The following is an 18,059-nucleotide window of genomic DNA, read 5'->3' on the forward strand; positions in this document are numbered from 1 at the left end:
TTATACTAAAGTAAACAATAAATACAATAATAACATTTTGTTTTCTTACACATAAATAAAAAATTATTTTGATTTTATGATAATAAAATGTATATAATATATGGAAAAATATTTCAAATGATAAAATACATGTTCAATATTTGCACATGTTTATCCTGAATAATACAATAATTTATAAAAACAGTTATTGTTTAGTTTTTCATATAAAATTCATATTCAATTATCTAAACAATGAATTGAAAAAAATGAAGTATAAAGAATACGTTTTTAACTTTACCATTACTCATATCAATAATAATTATTGTAAATATAATTGATAAAAACTTTTAGACATTTGCAAGATATACTTTTATTATACTTACATATCATTTTTTTTTAAAACTAATTTGATAACTTTGTTTGTATTAAGTTGTGCTAATATGTATAAGTAAAAAATAAAACAAGTCAAATATTTTTTTTATCTGTTTCAAATTATATCTTCTTTTTTTTACCTTAGCACAAAGTGCTACATGTCTTTTCATATTAGCGTATTAATGAGAAAGACAATTTTATAACTTAATTTAAAATGAAGATACTAATAATTTGATTTTACAGGAAATTAAAAAAAAGCTTGAGGTTTAAAATACTAATAATACAGAAGTGGATTCAAATATATGAGGAAGTAGTTATAGAAATTTAAAACAAAAATTTTTGATAATTAAAATAGTTAAAAGCTGATTCCTATTTTATTAAAATTATTTTTACATTAAAAAAAGGAATATTACAATTTTAACTAAAGATTCATTGAAATATAATCTATGAATTATTCTCAAAATGATTCACTGGAAAAAGTAGTTTTAAAGTCATAAAATTAAGAAGCAAAATTTTATGTAATATTAAAATCATTATTAACATCAAAATATGTCATCCGTACCTAATGATTAAAAAAATATTACTAATTTATAAAAAAAAAGGAACTAACTTTTTATTATCAATTTATAATATGTAAATTAAATTTTTTAATACAATAATTATAATTATTTATTGTGATATTGTACATTGAAAGCAATAGATTGTTATTATCATACATTTGCGTTGAATATTTTTATTCTTTTTTTAGATAATATTTTATTATCAATTTATCTTAAATCAAAGTTAATTGTTAATAGAAAAACAATTGAAAGATTATTCCTAAAGTTTACTTTAGTAGTTGTAAATTGTATATTTTTGATAAATAATTTTAAATAATAATTTCATAATTTTTGTCTTTTCTTTTTAATTTTCAAAATTAATTTCAGAATGGTAATCCACAAAAAAAATATCTTTTACATAAATGCAAAAAAAAGTTCCTCCATAATGAGCATAAATACTGGTATTGGGAGGACTGGAATTATATTTTAATACATTTTATAAATGTAAAGATAAAATTTTTTTCACAAGTGGTTTTAGTTTAACAACTTTCTAATAGATTTTTAATTCTTAATTTTTAATTTGTTGATGAATTAATACAGTTAATAAAATTTTTTATAAATTGCATTAATAAATTAAATGGTCATTTGATGATATTTTTATAGTCTTCTAAATAAGTAATTGCCTTATATTTTCATATAATCTTATTATAGAGTTTCGAAATTCTTTATCAAATATAAGGTAAACAAAAAAATTTATTGAAGATTTTCCAACAGAAATACAATCTGCTGTATCTGCTATATAAGAATCTAACTTAATATAATAAAAGTTTATAGTTATAAAAAAAAGATTATTATACTTACAGGTCCTACAACAACTGAAGCAAGGGAAATAAAATTTGGCAGAGAAATTGTTATTGAAGAGATGAATGATATAACTACAACTTGTTTTATACGTTGATAACTTTTTATTCGCCTAAAATAATTACTTTTAATATTAAAAAAAAATTGTTTTTTTTTATTTACATACCTTTTAAAATCTTTACTTTCATTTGTATTTTTCTTATATATAATTATACTTAAAAAAAAAGTTATATAATTTTTATTTGAATATTATTAACTTACACTTTTTTATCAAGATTTAATAAAAATTTTAAATATATAAGTACTGAAAGTGTTATTAGGAAACATGAAACATATCCAAAAACACTCATACCATATATAAATGAAATATATACATGGGTATATGAAACTTTTCTACCACAATAATATCGTGATGGTGTATCTCTATGAAGGAATGCAAGAGTAAAAGCTAATATTATATTAATAAAAGTATAAATAAAACAAAAAATACAAGCTTTTATATCACTTTTATTAAGATATCTTTTAAAAAAAATAGGACATCTAAATGCTATTAATCTTTCAATACCCATAACAAAAGTTACTATATGTGGTATTAATGATCCTAATAAACCCATCCAATCAAAAACTTTTAATGCACATGTCCAATAAGTTTGATTTTGAATATATCCTGTTTCAGAAGCAAGTAAATAAATTTCTTTTCTTTCATATCCTTGCATAAAAACATAAATACAATTACATAAATCTCCAATAGCAAGAAAAAGAATAAGTTTTCTATAATTTCTAAAGAATCCTGAACTTAATAATATAATAAGAAGAAGAATATTTATTAAAATTCCAATACTACCAAAAATAATATTAATATTTTGAAAAGTTATTAAATAGGAAGCAAATTCAGGTGTTAAAATATTAATTGACCAACCATTAGAATAATTTGTAGACATTTTTAAAGTATAAAATTAGCATACATTTTATTTATTATATTTTAAAAATATCTTTACTTATAGTTTTGTATATATACCATTTTATTTATTGCTAGTAATTAATTTTATATAATAAAATTATATCAAACCTATTATTTCTAGTAAATTAATTATATATAATTAAACATAATAATTTAAATAAATATTTTTAAAATATTTTTTTTTTCTTTTTTTCATTGACCTTTTTGTTTTTATTAGCCCTTTTTTACTAATAATTTGATAAAAATTTAATAAGAAACAAATAAACAAATTATTAAAAATTATATTATTATTATTTTTTTAAATTATTTAATTAATTCTAATAATAAATAAAAAAATTTATATTTTACAAGAGAATATACTTTTTTTATACTTTATAAATGCAATATTAATTAGAATATGTATTAAAGTAAAAAATTAATTTTACTGTGTTTTTATTTTTATTAGCAAAATTTAATTGTTTTTATGTTAATAATTATTAAATACCTGATTAATTTATCTTTAAATATAAAAAAAAACTTTATTTCAATGCAAAAAAAAAAATTATAAAATAAATTTAATTTATTGCTATTATAAATTTTAAACAATCAAACATTATAATAACATTTAATTAATAACCAATTAATTTATATAAAATTGTCTTTTTTTTATTTAATAATGTTTAATATTTTATTTCATTACAAAATATTAATTTTTTAATATTATGTCATATTCTCCATAAAAAAAAGAGCATTAAAAAATTTAATCCAATCACTTAAAAAATGATAAAAATTTGTTTAAATAATTTTTAATAAAAAGAAGAAATATTTTTCTTTTACTAGGAATAGTAAAGATAAAAATGATTGGATTTATTATAGCTGGTATTGAAAAAAGTCTTACGGAAATTGTAGGGTAATACATAGCATAATTTTCTTCATTAAAAAGCAGAGTCATAGAAGCAATAAATATTGGAAAGCCAACTAGAAAACATAATACTGTATATGAATAAATTAATGCTCTAGTTAAATTACCGGCTGCAATTCTTGTTTGTTCTGAAATGTTACTTTCGTTTATTGTTTTTTTGATAAGTTTTACATGTCGTGTTATTAATAAACATAAAATTATAAAATTTATCAAGAAATACAATAGACATGCAAATATAAGTATCATAAAAATTTTTGTTTTCTAGAAATTTTTTAATTATTTAATGATTAATTTAAATAATCTTACCACTTTTATTACAATACTTTTTGAAAATAAATCTTCTAATGTTGTTTGTGTTCCCTCAAGACTAACATCCATTTTTTTCATTGGCATTTCAACACGATCAAAAAAAACAACACCATTAAGTAATACACCAAAAAGTGCAGTAAAAATTATTAAAAATATAAATAAACAAACACTTTTGTTTGTTAATTTTATATGATACCATAGAATGTAATGTCTTAAAATTTCTCTTCCTGTTAAAAAAGTTATATCAATATAATTTCCATATGCAACAAGTATTGACATTATAATTTGAGTTGTAATATTAAATTCAAAATAACTTAATCTTTGAATATGCCAAAAAAAATATCCATTTATATAAAATAATTGTAACTTAGCAATTGATGAAATCAAAGCACAATACATTTTGAAAAAAAAATCAACGTAATAAAGTTTGTGAAAAGCATTAGATTTATTTTTTTTTGGTGATGCTTTAAATACACATAACATGGCAATATTTGACATTACAATAAAAAAAGAAGAAAAAAATAAGAATGTATCAGAATAGAAAATATTAACTAAATGAGACATAGCTCTATTTTTTAATCAAAAAAAAAATAAATTTTTAATTTCTGATAAAAAAAAAATTAGATTATTAAACAAATTTTAAAAAAAAGTTTAAAAATTGAAGTAGATATTTACTAAAAATAGTTATTATTAGTATACAAAGTTGAAAATATAAATCATATTTAATTTAATGTATTTATAATTATAAAATATTATAATTGTTTAAAAAAGAAAAACAATATTAAAGTTATTGTAGAATTAAAACTAAAGTATTTTAAATTTAAAAGAAATTTCTTTTTTTTATTGTTTAAAATGTCAAATTCCAAAGCACAAACTTTAAATAAAAACAATTTTAAAATAATAAAGTAACAATATATTTTTATACAAATAGTGCTGTATTATTTATTTCACAATTATTATTTTTTCTTTTTTAAATTTTAAAATAAAAAGTTTTTTTTTTCACGTAAAACAATGCGAACTTTATTGTTTTGAACTTAGATCAAAAAATAATAGCTGTAACTTTTAAATTAATAGAAAAAATAAAATAAAAAAAAATTATATTTCTAAATATAGAAACATAAAATAAAAGTTTTAATATTTTAAAGTTGTGAAAAATTATCTAGAATAAATTATATTTTTAAAAAGCAAAAAAAAATGGTAAAGTTTGGTTAATTAAAATTTTATTGTTTTTTTGTTGACTAAATATAATTTCAATGTTTGTCAACAATTATTTAAAAGAAAAACATATGCTCTAAGTTTGAATTTTGAAAATTTTGAGTATATTAAAGTAAAAATGAATATATTAATATTAAATGAAACATTTAATTTCATTGAAAAATGTATCAATAATATAATAAAAGTAAGAAGAGAATTAAAAATTTGATTATTCTATAATTCTTGTAAAATTCATACAATATACCTCAAAATATAGTTATTTTAATAAGCTTTCTTTAATATCAATCTTTAATTTTTTTTAATTTTTGAAAGTTTTTATAATACTTCTGACTACGATTACTTTTTTTTTGCAAAAATTATATTCTTTTTAACACTATTAACATTAAGTAATTAAAATTATCTTTTAATATTACTTTAAAATTATAATTAACAATTGTTAATAAAAAAATGTTTTCTTTAAATTTAAAAAATATTTGGTAGAGGAAAATTAAATTCAATGAAATCTTCATAAAAAATTCTTACTAATAAGTTTAATAATTTATGACTTTTTTTCAAATAATTTGTATAAATATTTGTAATATGTTTTCCATCAGTTTTATGAATTGGTTTAGTTGTGTAAAGTAATTTTTTAATAAATATTAATTTTGAACTTGGTACACCATTTGTTTTTAATTCTTCTAAATATGAGTCATAAAATTTTGTTTTATTTGATTCATAATGTATAATTGTATAATTATCTTTATATTTATAATATTCACATTGCCTAAAAAAAGTAATAAAATAGTTAATATTAATATAATATATTTTACCATTTTTGAGGAAAAAAATGATAAACTAAAAAACGATCAAGAGAACTACGCATTCCTTTAAATTTTATAATTTTGTTGTATAATTTACTTAAAAAACAACTCATACTTCTTTTACAATTAAAACAAAATGGATGGTTAACTGGTAGGCCAATTTTAAGTAAACATATCTGAACAAAACCACTAATAAATCTTGAAATAGGATTACGAACAACATATATATTTTTCCATTCATTAAAAAATTCAGTACTATTATTATTTGAATAATCTTTGATAACTCCACGCATTAATATATTTCTATTTCTTCTTTGACATAAATGTCTATTAGCACCTTTATTGAAGGCAGACTTGTAATTTTTTAAAAAACTTTTTTCATCAAAAAGGTAACAAAATAGTCCCACGGACATTGAACTAAAAGATTTTCCAGTATAACATGTATTTAATTTGTACTTTGGGGCCGAAGCATACTCACTTCTAATAGAATAATTACTCATTGAGATATATGTTAATTTTGAACTTTTATTATGAAATGTAATTTCTTTAGCTATTTTATTTTTTTTAGTTTTATTATAGCTTCTTATTAATAGTATAAAATAAAATAAAATTAGCATTAATGTAAAATAAAATTTCATTTTTGCCATATTATAAAAATATTGGTTACTAAAATATTCAGATCATTTAAATATACTTTAATTCAAAGGATACATTTCTTTAATATAATATAATTTAAAAACAAGTATTTTATTGAAACAGAAAATTTGAAAAAAAAAAAAATCAACAATTTAAAATAAAGTAAAAGATATTTTTTATTATACATCACTTTTGAAAAAGAATCCTTATTATTTATTACAATATCTAGGGCAAATAATTTTTTTATAAATATTCTTAAAAGTTTTTTTATTTTTAACAAAAGTTTAAATTACTACTAATTTATTACTAGGACATGTTGTTATTTAAACAATAAATTGTTTTTTTAAATTTATAAAATATATATATAAACCACTAAAACTTTTTAGTTTTTTCTCCAGGTAATATTTTTGTAGTTATGAAAGAGTTTGTTTTTGTTGTTTGGTATGATTGAATTCTAAGTATATCACCAAAAAATCTTAATTGAAATTCTTTGTTTAGTATCATGTATACAAATAGGTTGATTGAAGATTTACCTACAGATATCCAATCAGATGGATCTGCAATTGCAGCATCTAACTATGATTATTATTTATTATATTTATAATTTTTTTTTTAAAAAACTTACACCACTAAGAACTGATGATGCTAATGAAACAAAACTTGGAATAGATATTGTTACAGATGAAATAAATGAAATTATAACAATTTGTTTTATTCTTCTATAATTTCTTAATTGCCTACAAAAAATTTTTTATCAAATTATTTTTTTTTATATTTTATAATTTACCTTGTATCATTAGAAGAAAATTTTTTACCACTTTTTTCTTTACTAAAAATTATTTTAATAAAAAGATTGAATATTATTTATTTTAATACTTACACTTTTAATTTATTTATAGATGTAATTTTAATATGAAGCATAATAATAAAAGTAAATAAAAAACAACCAACATATCCTATAACATTTTGTACATATATAAAACTTGCATAATATACAGTATAAGATCTTTTTCTTCCACACCAATATTTAGATTCAATATCTTTATTTATATAAGCTAATATAAATGCAATTATAAGAGAAATTATTAAATAAAATAAACAAAAAATTGAAAATTTAAGTTGACCATCATTTAAATATTTTTTATAAAATATTGGATATTTTAATGCAATTATTCTTTCAATACCAATAACAAGTGTAACCATATGTGGTATTAATGAACCAATAATACCTAACCAATCAAAAGGTAATAATGCACATGACCAATAAGTTTGTTTTTTATTAATTCTTTTTTCAATAACAATCATATAAATATTATATCTTGTATATCCTTGTAAAAATATATATAAACAATTTATTAAATCACCAATACATAAAAATATTGTTAATTTCCCGTTTTGAATAAAATATTTAGCTGTTATTAAAATAGTAAAAAGAAAAATATTAATAATTGTACCAATTCCTCCAACAATCATATTAATTTTTTGATAAATTAATAAATTACTTATTTTACCAACATCTTCTTTATTTATTATCCAACCATCAGGAATTGTAATATTAACAGACATATTTTATATATAATATTTAATTTTTAATATATTAATAAATTTTTCACCATAAAATATTAAAATATAGTTAATTATATTACCAATATTAAATAAAATTTTATTAATTGTAACTTCTTATTAGTTTTTATTAATTAAAATTATTATAAAATTAAAAATGTTAGAATGTTAATTATATACTTTTTTTTTCAAATCTTTTTTTTAAACTTAAAATATAATACAATTACTGGAACCTGCTTAATTAATAGCTAATCAAAATATTTCAGAAACATAAATATAACAATTATAAATAAAATATTAATTTAAAAAAGGTTAATATATAAAAGCTTTTTGTACTTTTACTGAATGAAGTTTAAAGTATAATTTCCTTTTTATACTCATTTTTAAGAAGTAAAATTATTTATTTTATTAATCAATCTTTATTTATTACTTAAATTATCAAATATAATTGATCAAATATTTATAATATATTATTAATTTTTTTTTAAATATGTATATAATGGGAAATGAAAAATTTGCTCTATTCACAAAACTTTTTTGAATATTATCAATTTTTTTCTTATTAATAAAAATTATTTCATATAAACTTCTTAAAAAATTATAAAGTTAGATACATTTAATGATAAATATAATCCTAACTTTGCCAATTTTTAAATACATAATTATATTAACTTTTTAGAAATAAATGAAATAAAGTAATATTAATTAACTAGTATAAATTAATAAATCTAAATAAAATTATTACGTCAATGTAAATGATGGATAAAATTTCAAGATGTTCTAAAATTATTTTTTTATAAATTAATTAATCTTATCCATTAAGTCATAAATAGTATTATTTCAGTTATTTAATTTTAATAATCATGTACCTTATAATTTATAATGATAAATATTAATTTTTTTTCAAAATAAATGTGTTATAAAAAAAACATATAACTAAAAATATTAGATTCTACATCTAATAATTTATAAATAATATTTAATCAAAGTTCAACTATAATATTAACCAATTTGAAACTAAGTAGTATGATAATTGGAAAAAAATTGGTATGCACTTTTGTACATGTAAAAATTTAAGCTAAATTTATATGTGTTACAAAAAAAAATCTAGTTTTTTAATTATATTTAAAGTTTCAAAAATTTAATTTTTCAAAATATCACTTCATAACTACTGTAATATTAATTTCTATTTAAGTTTATTATTTAATAAGAATCAAATGAATAAAAAAGTAGAGTTATTAAAGTGTGATGATTCATAAATTATCTTAATTATTCTTTTGATGTCAAAAATATTTAATATAAATAATCGAAAATACAATGTAATAATTAATAATAGAAAATAATTAAACATAAATTTTTTTTTGTTATAATATTATATTAAAGATTTTAAAATAATGATTGTTAAAGTAATAAATGTAATTATAAATTTAGTTCCTAAATTTTTTATCTATAAAAAGTATATAATCAAAAATTAATGATATAAACTCAAAAATTAAATATGTTTAAATAATACTTAATAAAACTCTATGGAATATAAAAAGACAATACATTAAAATTTATAGTACTACTAGATTGTTTAAAATTTAGTTTAATTCCCTACGTTAAATGATAATAACATTTTAATATTTATCTAATGAAAATTATAATGTGATGTATTTATCAATAAAAAAAAAATATATTTAAAAAAAGATTAATTTAAATGACTTTTTTACTTTAAAATATATGTAAAAAAAAGTTTGTAAAGAAGTTTATTACAAATTTTAAAAAATTTGAATAATTAAGAAAAAATATTCCCATACCGGGAATCGGACCCGGGCCGCGTGGGTGAAAACCACGAATCCTAACCACTAGACCATATGGGAGGGTGCTCAAGAACGTTCTTGAATATCTAGGAAAGTACACAAATATAATTAAAATATGAAAATTAGTTGTACACTATAATTGTATAACTATTTTAAATAGTTTATACCATCTTCTAATTATAATTTTAAACTTAACAATAAAAAAAAATTTTAATATTACAACATATTTGTTTTGAAGATAGCAAATTTAATTTCACTAAAAAAATAATTTTAAAATTTCTATAGCATATTTTTATGTATGTATAATATGTTTTTTAAAACTTTTAATAGTTCAATCTTTATTCAAATATATATTTACTAGCCTGAATAAATATTAATTGATACAATATACTGTCACCTGGAATTAATTTTAATTAATTTTTGATTTCAAATAAGCTATTATTAATAAAAGTCATACACTAAGCTGTTTAATTTTATTAAATAATTTTTAAATTAATGATTCTTCTTTTTTAAAATTAATATTTGCCTTTGTGAATAAAAAAAATTGCATTTAAATGACAATTTCCTCTATTATTTTCAATCTTTATACTTTTAATATAATTTATATATTTAATTATATTGAAAATTTATAAAAAAAAAAAAAAGTTGATTAAAATTAATGAATTTATAAAAACGTGAGATTTAATATGATTAATAATATTTTTTTAAACCTCACATTAAAAAGGAGTTTATTTTTTAAACAAAAAAAAATAATTTTCAATTTAAAAAAGCTATACCATTTCTAAAAAATTTTTTAAATTGTAGAATACTTTTAAAGTAAAGTTTTTTTGTTTATTATTACATAGAAAACGAAATAAGCAAATCTTCAATATCTATCTAATACTGTCATCAGATTCCGTGGTGTAGTCGGTTATCACATCTGTCTAACACACAGAAGGTCGGCGGTTCGAATCCGCCCGGAATCATTCTTTTTGCTTATTTCTTTGCCACAATTCCATTGCTTCCTTGTTTCATTTGTTGCGAATGAGCTACTTTTGAACTTTGCCTTTTTTTACTTATTTTTGAACCACAAATTGGAACCAACGATCGAAGAACAGTTCTAAAAAAATATTTAATTTAATTAATTTAAGTAACATACGATAATGCTAAAGAGAAAAAAAATAATCCATATGTCATGATATCTAAAAACCATGGAATTAATGTAATAGCTAATGTTTCAAGTGACTGAAATCTTCCTATTATATAAGGTAAATATCTAAAAATATAGTAAAATTCAAATCCAATCATAGTAATAAAAGAAATTATATTATATAAAAATAATTTTGAATCAGTTGAATTTCTTAAACTTTTTACACTTAACAAATTTTTATTTTTGAAAAAACATTTAAGATTCATAATAGTTGTAATTACAACAAGAGGAAAATTGAAAACAATTCCAACACCAGCCTGAAAATATTCTATTTTTCTTGCCATATATACAGGCATCACACGATTCAAGGATGGAAACCAAACATAATCTAATTCATAACATACAGAAACAACAGCTACTATCCCACCAGGAATCAATGTTAGAAATATATAAAAATGAAGTCGTTTAAATTCAAAATATTGTTTATAATACGTCGGCTTTGTTATTGCTACAAAACGATTAAATGCTATTAAAAAGGTTATTTGAAACATAATACAATAAGTAGCTCCAGTAGTAAAGTATAAAATATAAACAGGTAAATTATACGTTAAAAAAAAGTCTTCAAGAATATGATATTTAAGAATTCTTGCGAATGAAAATTGAACAATATTTGTTAAGTTATCAATAAAACCTTTATAAAATATTATAGGATAATATTCATTTCTAACGTCTGGAGATTTCTTAATGTAGATTCTATAGCCCAAACGAATTGTATAAATAGTATAAAATGGTAATAAAATTATAGTATAAGCTAATGAAATATAATCTATGTTGAAATTCATTATTATAAAATGTAACTTGCCACCAAATATTGTATATATCAAAAGTTTTTATTAAAATAACTCTAATTAATTATATTTTTTATAAATATACAATTTATATTACAGAAATTATGAATATAAAAGTAATTATTTTACATTTAAAATAGTATAAAAAGATATCTACAAATCATAGATTGAAATTTTTAATTATCCATTTCCATATCATATAAAAAAAATTACAAAAAAAAATTATATTATTGCCAAAACGGAATCGTGACTTATAAAGCATTGAAGCTTTGCATGATTTTCAAAAATCTTTAAATTTTTATTTAATAATGTACAAATATTGCACCTAAATAAATAATAATTATAATGTATATAATAAAAAAAGATGATATATATATATTTATTTGCATAACTCATGCTTCCTTTATTTTATATTTAAAAATAAAAAAGAAAAAATTGTTTTACCACACATTATAATTTAAAGCTACATTGATAACATAATTAAAAACATTGAATATCATAAAATTCAAATGATTTAAATCTTACTGTTTAAACATTATTTGATAAATTTTTTTTAACTTAAACAACTACAATTAATTTATCAAATATAATAATACATAAATAAATATATTAAATTATTACAATTTAAGTTTAAAATTTATAGTTTTTATTGCTAACTTTTTTTAAAAAAAATTTTTTATTTTATAATATTAAAGATACAAATAATATATTTGTATTTTATGGAAATTCCTTTTATATATAATATTGTTAACTATTTTTTCTGTAAAAAAATTAATTTGATCAAGAATAAACTATTTTTAAAATAATTTATTTATTTTTAATGAAGAATTTTAAAAAAATTATACATTATTAACATTTTATGTATACTTTTATTTGATGGTAAATAACTTTATTATAAAAAAAGTTTTTTTTCTATTTGAATATATTTGATCTATAATTCTACTTTTCAAAACATTATATTTCTATATAAAATTTTAATTTATTAAATCATGCATTCATAACGTTGTCAAACTATAACATCACTCGTTATTTAAATTTTCATCAATATACATATAATAAAAAAAGTAAACAATTTTGTTATCTTAATACATTATCATTAAATACCTTAAAATACTTTTTTTTTTAATATATAATAAAAATCTTAAGTATTCTAAATTCGTTAAAACCTCTTAGTATCTGATATATTTAAAAAGTGTGCTAACAAGAAATATGTAACATTTTATATAAAAATAATATAATTTTTTAGTAAAATACATATTAAATGGACGATTTTGCGCATAAATGCACAATTCATCAAATCCTTTCCTTCAATAGGAAGATAACTATATAATAAATATATTTATATATACATTAATATAAAATTCTAGCCCTAAATAAAAAAGTAAATCTAGTGATAAATGACCAATATAAAATTTATTTATATATGTTAAAAATTGAAGTTATTATTCATATATATATATATTTATAATGATTTTTTTTTCTTATCATTTACCATTATATTTTCAATCAACTATATTTGATTTTTATTACTAAAAGTTATTTATAAAATTGTTTCATTTTATATTAAAGTATTTTTAAAATATAAACAAAAAGTAAATAAATTGTAAAAGACATTTTGTTTAGAAGTCTTGGTGGGACATCAATCACCCACTGTGGAAAAAAAAATAAAAATAGTTTGATATTAAAAATGCAATATCGCCATGTAGTTTCGCGCGTTTTCTATACTACAAATTTTGAATACACTTGAGCATTGTCAAACGTTTCAATCTCACAGCGAAATAATATATAATTGGCGTTATCGTCTAAGTTTTGACTCTTACCACAATAAAACTATATCTACTTCACGGCTTTTACTACGAGTAATCACTTTCAATATTTATAATGTCAAACCTTTTTACAGGTTTATCCATTTAATTAAAAAAAAAATACTCCCATAATCTGACATTGGAAATAATACATTCTATGATTTTTTTTTCATATTATTATACATTTATTATTTTTATTATTATATGTTTGATATTTATAGTATTATTATTTTTGTTGTAAAATTTTAACGCCTTATCAATATATATATGTCGTCATTTATTACTAATTTACCTTTTTTAGACTTACTCATCATTACTTATTATATACTTACATTTTAATAATTAACAAAATGGTACGTTTTATTTTGTTATTTTAAAATTATTTTTGTTTTTTCTAGCGTGAAGTAGTTTCTATTCATATTGGTCAAGCTGGATGCCAAATTGGTAATGCTTGTTGGGAATTGTATTGTTTGGAGCATAATATTCAACCAGATGGAACAAGTCCTAATCATACTCAAACAGACGGTGAAAAAAATGATTCATTTACAACGTTTTTCAACGAAACCGGAGCAGGACGTTATGTTCCAAGATCTGTTATGATTGATCTTGAACCTACTGTTATCGATGAGATAAGAACTGGAACATATCGTCGTCTTTTCCATCCTGATCAACTTATTACTGGAAAAGAAGATGCTGCTAATAATTATGCCAGAGGTCATTATACTATTGGCAAAGAAATAATTGATTTAACCATGGATAGAATTCGCCGTGTTGCTGATAATTGTACTGGACTTCAAGGATTCCTTATTTTCCATTCATTTGGTGGTGGTACTGGATCTGGATTTACTTCTTTACTTATGGAAAGATTATCTGTAGATTATGGCAAAAAATCAAAACTTGAATTTTCTGTTTATCCTGCACCTCAAGTATCTACTGCTGTAGTTGAACCTTACAATTCAATTCTTACAACACATACCACTTTAGAACACTCTGACTGTGCTTTTATGGTTGACAATGAAGCTATCTATGATATTTGTCGTCGTAATCTTGGTATTGAAAGACCATCTTACCACAATTTAAATAGACTTATTTCACAAGTTCTCTCTTCAATAACTGCTTCACTTAGGTTTGATGGAGCTCTTAATGTAGATTTAAATGAATTCCAAACTAATTTGGTTCCTTATCCTAGGATTCATTTTCCATTGACAAGTTTTTCACCTGTTATATCTGCTGAAAAAGCATATCATGAACAGCTTTCAGTTGGTGAAATTACTGTTTCAGCATTTGAATCATCAAATCAATTAGTTAAGTGTGATCCTAGAAATGGAAAGTATATGGCTGTTTGTCTTTTATACAGAGGAGATGTAGTTCCAAAAGATGTCAATGCTGCTATTGCAACAATAAAAACAAAAAGATCAATTCAATTTGTTGATTGGTGCCCAACAGGATTCAAAATTGGTATTAACTATCGACCACCTACCGTTGTTCCAGGTGGAGATTTAGCTAAAATTCCAAGAGCTGTTTGTATGTTATCTAATACAACTGCTATTGTTGATGCTTGGTCACGTCTTAATAACAAATTTGATCTTATGTATGCAAAAAGAGCCTTTGTACATTGGTATGTTGGAGAAGGAATGGAAGAGGGAGAATTCTCTGAAGCTCGTGAGGATCTCGCCGCACTTGAGAAAGATTACGAAGAAGTAGTAATGGATTCTAATGATGCAGGTGATGAAGAAGAATATTAAAATATACTTAATGTGACTAACTTTTTTTACGTTATAAATTTGTTTTGTTCATTTGTAGTTAAAAAATAAATGATTTTTTTCATCATAGTTTTTTTAAATAAATATAATTATAAGCAACAATTTATTCTGTTAACAACAAATTAAACAACATAAATTTAGAAGAGTTGAGCTTGGAATTCAAAGACAGCATCACTTCCAGTAAGAGCTTTGTAGACATGAGTAAATGTATCAACTTTGTGTCCAACAAAGTTTTCTTGACTCTTGTCCAAATGGACTTTCATAAGTTTTTTGCCATCTAATTTAACACGGATTCTTTTTCCAACAACTTCGGCTGGATAGACTAAGTCATTAAGAATAGCTTCATGAACAGTTGTAAGAGTACGGGATCTGGTACGTACTTGTTTTGATGGTCTGTGTTTTTTTCCTCTTTGTGGTTTTGGCAAAATACGTCTCTAAAATTTAACAAAATAGTGAAAAATAATAACTAGTAATATTACCTTGGCAATGAAGACGATGTGTGTACCTCCGAATTTCTTTTCTAAGTTACGTGTAATTTGCTCATGGACTTTTTGGAATTGTTTAAGTTGTGGAACTGGAACATAAACAACGATACATTTTTTACCTCCGAAGTCAAGTTCTTTGGCTCCAACAATGTAGAGTTCTGTGATACTTTTTTCGGTTGCTTCAAGTTCTTTAAGAGCAGTGGCAACACTCTTTTCAACTTCATCAATTGGAGCACCGTCTGATTTAATGATTTTAGAATGTCCGGAAACCATTGTTATAATATGATAAGACCCAAAGTTTCTGAAAAAAGATAATATATTACTAATTATAAATACATAAATATAATCACAAAAAAATAAAATTTGTCCCGAAAATAATAATTTTACAAAAAACAAAACTTCCATGATATATTAACAAGTAAATAATAGAAGAAAATTTGTCGTAAAAGAGTCTTCTTACCAGTGTATGGGCTCAGATGTACCGTAGTTGCCTGATTATTTCGTTGCAAGAGATAGCAATGAGTAGACATAACACCACCCTGTTAACAGTTGTAATAATTTTACACAATAAAATTTAAGTAGGCAATTTAAACAAAATATATTTTTATATGAAATAAAAGTATACTTTTCCTATAAAAAATTATTAAAATTGCATTATTTGATTAATATTTTAACCAACACTTAAGTAAAAAACAAAAGATTAACATTTTATTTATAAATATATATAATATTAAAAAAGAAATTTTTTATTAAATTTCCAATGTTTACAATAAAAATTTTCTCTCATAACACTAAGAAAGGTTTTAAATTTTTATAAAGTTTACGAATAAATAAATTTTTTTTTAATGTTGTTGAATCACCGTAAAAAAATATTGACCTAAAAATGGGTAGAAACTGTAAAACATATAAAATGTTATTCTTTTTTAAAATGAACTTTCATTATACAATTTGAATCAAAACAAAATTTAAATTAAGTTATTTATGTATTTACAAACAAATAATAATTATTTGATCAATAAATAATAAAAAGATTTAGGAATCAACTTGGTAGTGAACTTTTGTTTTAACGTTGTGAATACCAGTATTACAGTCCCTAAATACAGTTGTTTCTGCATTCTTAATTACTCTATCTTTAGTTGCTTCCCATTCTGAATTAGGAAGTGTTGAGTCGCCGGTGAAAGCCATAATATCAAAGACACATCTATCTTTCAATAATGGAAGAAAACTAACAGAGGCAGTTATTTGCCTTATAACGACTCCTATTTGATTTCTTACACTTTCTTCATCATACTTTTTTGATTTTATAGGACCATCTACAGATACTTCATTGTCTGTCTCAATATCAAATTCCCATTTTTCTACTGTTTCATTACTTTCTACAGAAACTATTGCAACAACAAGTTTTTTCAACTTTTTTGTTGCCAGCCAAACTTTAATATAAAGAATATATAAACTATTAATTAATAAAAAAAATTACCTTCTATTTGTTTAAGTAAAGAATCAAGATAAAATTTTACTTTTTTATCTGTAGATGCCATAAGTGTGACATTCCACTTTTTTACACGACAAAAAGTATCACTTGGATAAATTTCACGTTGAAAAAGAATATTGTTTATTGAATAATCTACAAAATAATTTATCACTTAATATAACAAACTTACAAAACAAATCTTTAATGATTTGAGCAGATCCTTGAAGTGTAATAGATTTTGTCTCCACTGAAGTTTTAACATCCATTATTAAGAATAAAAATTCGTATCAATATGACACATTTGTTTATTTTTATCCCTCCCCAACTTTGACATTCGCGTTAAGAAATAAGTCGTTTAATGGCATTATTCTAAACTTATATAAATGTCATCAAGTTTACCATAAAAATTAATTTTTTTTTGTCAATTTGAAGTAATTTTTAATAAATTATTTGATAATTTTGTGAAGGAATAAAAAATGACTGAGATATAAATTTTTTATTGTGCAATAAAATGTAATGACTAATTATTCTTTAAAGTATAGATCATATATCTAGATTTAAAATGTAACAAAAAAAATTATAAACTTAATTTACATTATTGAAAATCTATTTTAAATATT

General features: G+C 20.4%; 7 protein-coding genes across 7 annotated transcripts; 1 reads left to right on the forward strand and 6 right to left on the reverse strand.

Moving 5' to 3' along the window:
- Window positions 1–1,557: 1,557 nt before the first annotated feature.
- Window positions 1,558–4,420, reverse strand: SRAE_1000300000 (7TM GPCR, olfactory receptor/chemoreceptor Srsx family-containing protein; the record flags this gene model as incomplete). Its single annotated transcript, XM_024650142.1, has 6 exons — window positions 1,558–1,701; window positions 1,752–1,863; window positions 1,918–1,965; window positions 2,013–2,531; window positions 3,834–3,874; window positions 3,920–4,420. 6 exons carry the CDS (start codon window positions 4,418–4,420, stop codon window positions 1,558–1,560), a joined length of 1,365 nt encoding a protein of 454 aa, XP_024503948.1.
- A 1,179-nt stretch (window positions 4,421–5,599) lies between these two features.
- SRAE_1000300100 (Sulfotransferase family-containing protein) lies at window positions 5,600–6,437 on the reverse strand (the record flags this gene model as incomplete). The annotated part of the gene is made up of 2 exons (XM_024650143.1): window positions 5,600–5,900; window positions 5,947–6,437. The coding sequence occupies 2 exons, from the start codon at window positions 6,435–6,437 to the stop codon at window positions 5,600–5,602; spliced, it is 792 nt and encodes a 263-aa protein (XP_024503949.1).
- A 508-nt stretch (window positions 6,438–6,945) lies between these two features.
- SRAE_1000300200 (GPCR, rhodopsin-like, 7TM domain and 7TM GPCR, olfactory receptor/chemoreceptor Srsx family-containing protein) lies at window positions 6,946–8,139 on the reverse strand (the record flags this gene model as incomplete). The annotated part of the gene is made up of 4 exons (XM_024650144.1): window positions 6,946–7,149; window positions 7,199–7,310; window positions 7,361–7,402; window positions 7,454–8,139. 4 exons carry the CDS (start codon window positions 8,137–8,139, stop codon window positions 6,946–6,948), a joined length of 1,044 nt encoding a protein of 347 aa, XP_024503950.1.
- Window positions 8,140–10,913: 2,774 nt separating this feature from the next.
- Window positions 10,914–11,909, reverse strand: SRAE_1000300300 (7TM GPCR, serpentine receptor class x (Srx) family-containing protein; the record flags this gene model as incomplete). The annotated part of the gene is made up of 2 exons (XM_024650145.1): window positions 10,914–11,037; window positions 11,077–11,909. The coding sequence occupies 2 exons, from the start codon at window positions 11,907–11,909 to the stop codon at window positions 10,914–10,916; spliced, it is 957 nt and encodes a 318-aa protein (XP_024503951.1).
- A 2,161-nt stretch (window positions 11,910–14,070) lies between these two features.
- Window positions 14,071–15,465, forward strand: SRAE_1000300400 (Alpha tubulin-like protein; the record flags this gene model as incomplete). Its single annotated transcript, XM_024650146.1, has 2 exons — window positions 14,071–14,073; window positions 14,119–15,465. The coding sequence occupies 2 exons, from the start codon at window positions 14,071–14,073 to the stop codon at window positions 15,463–15,465; spliced, it is 1,350 nt and encodes a 449-aa protein (XP_024503952.1).
- A 155-nt stretch (window positions 15,466–15,620) lies between these two features.
- On the reverse strand, window positions 15,621–16,241 carry SRAE_1000300500 (40S ribosomal protein S7; the record flags this gene model as incomplete). Its single annotated transcript, XM_024650147.1, has 2 exons — window positions 15,621–15,917; window positions 15,963–16,241. 2 exons carry the CDS (start codon window positions 16,239–16,241, stop codon window positions 15,621–15,623), a joined length of 576 nt encoding a protein of 191 aa, XP_024503953.1.
- Window positions 16,242–17,000: 759 nt separating this feature from the next.
- On the reverse strand, window positions 17,001–17,705 carry SRAE_1000300600 (Mitotic spindle assembly checkpoint protein MAD2A; the record flags this gene model as incomplete). The annotated part of the gene is made up of 3 exons (XM_024650148.1): window positions 17,001–17,398; window positions 17,446–17,592; window positions 17,630–17,705. 3 exons carry the CDS (start codon window positions 17,703–17,705, stop codon window positions 17,001–17,003), a joined length of 621 nt encoding a protein of 206 aa, XP_024503954.1.
- Window positions 17,706–18,059: the final 354 nt, after the last annotated feature.

This window comes from Strongyloides ratti, assembly GCF_001040885.1.
Source record: "Strongyloides ratti genome assembly S_ratti_ED321, chromosome : 1".
Taxonomy (NCBI): Eukaryota; Metazoa; Nematoda; class Chromadorea; order Rhabditida; family Strongyloididae; genus Strongyloides; species Strongyloides ratti.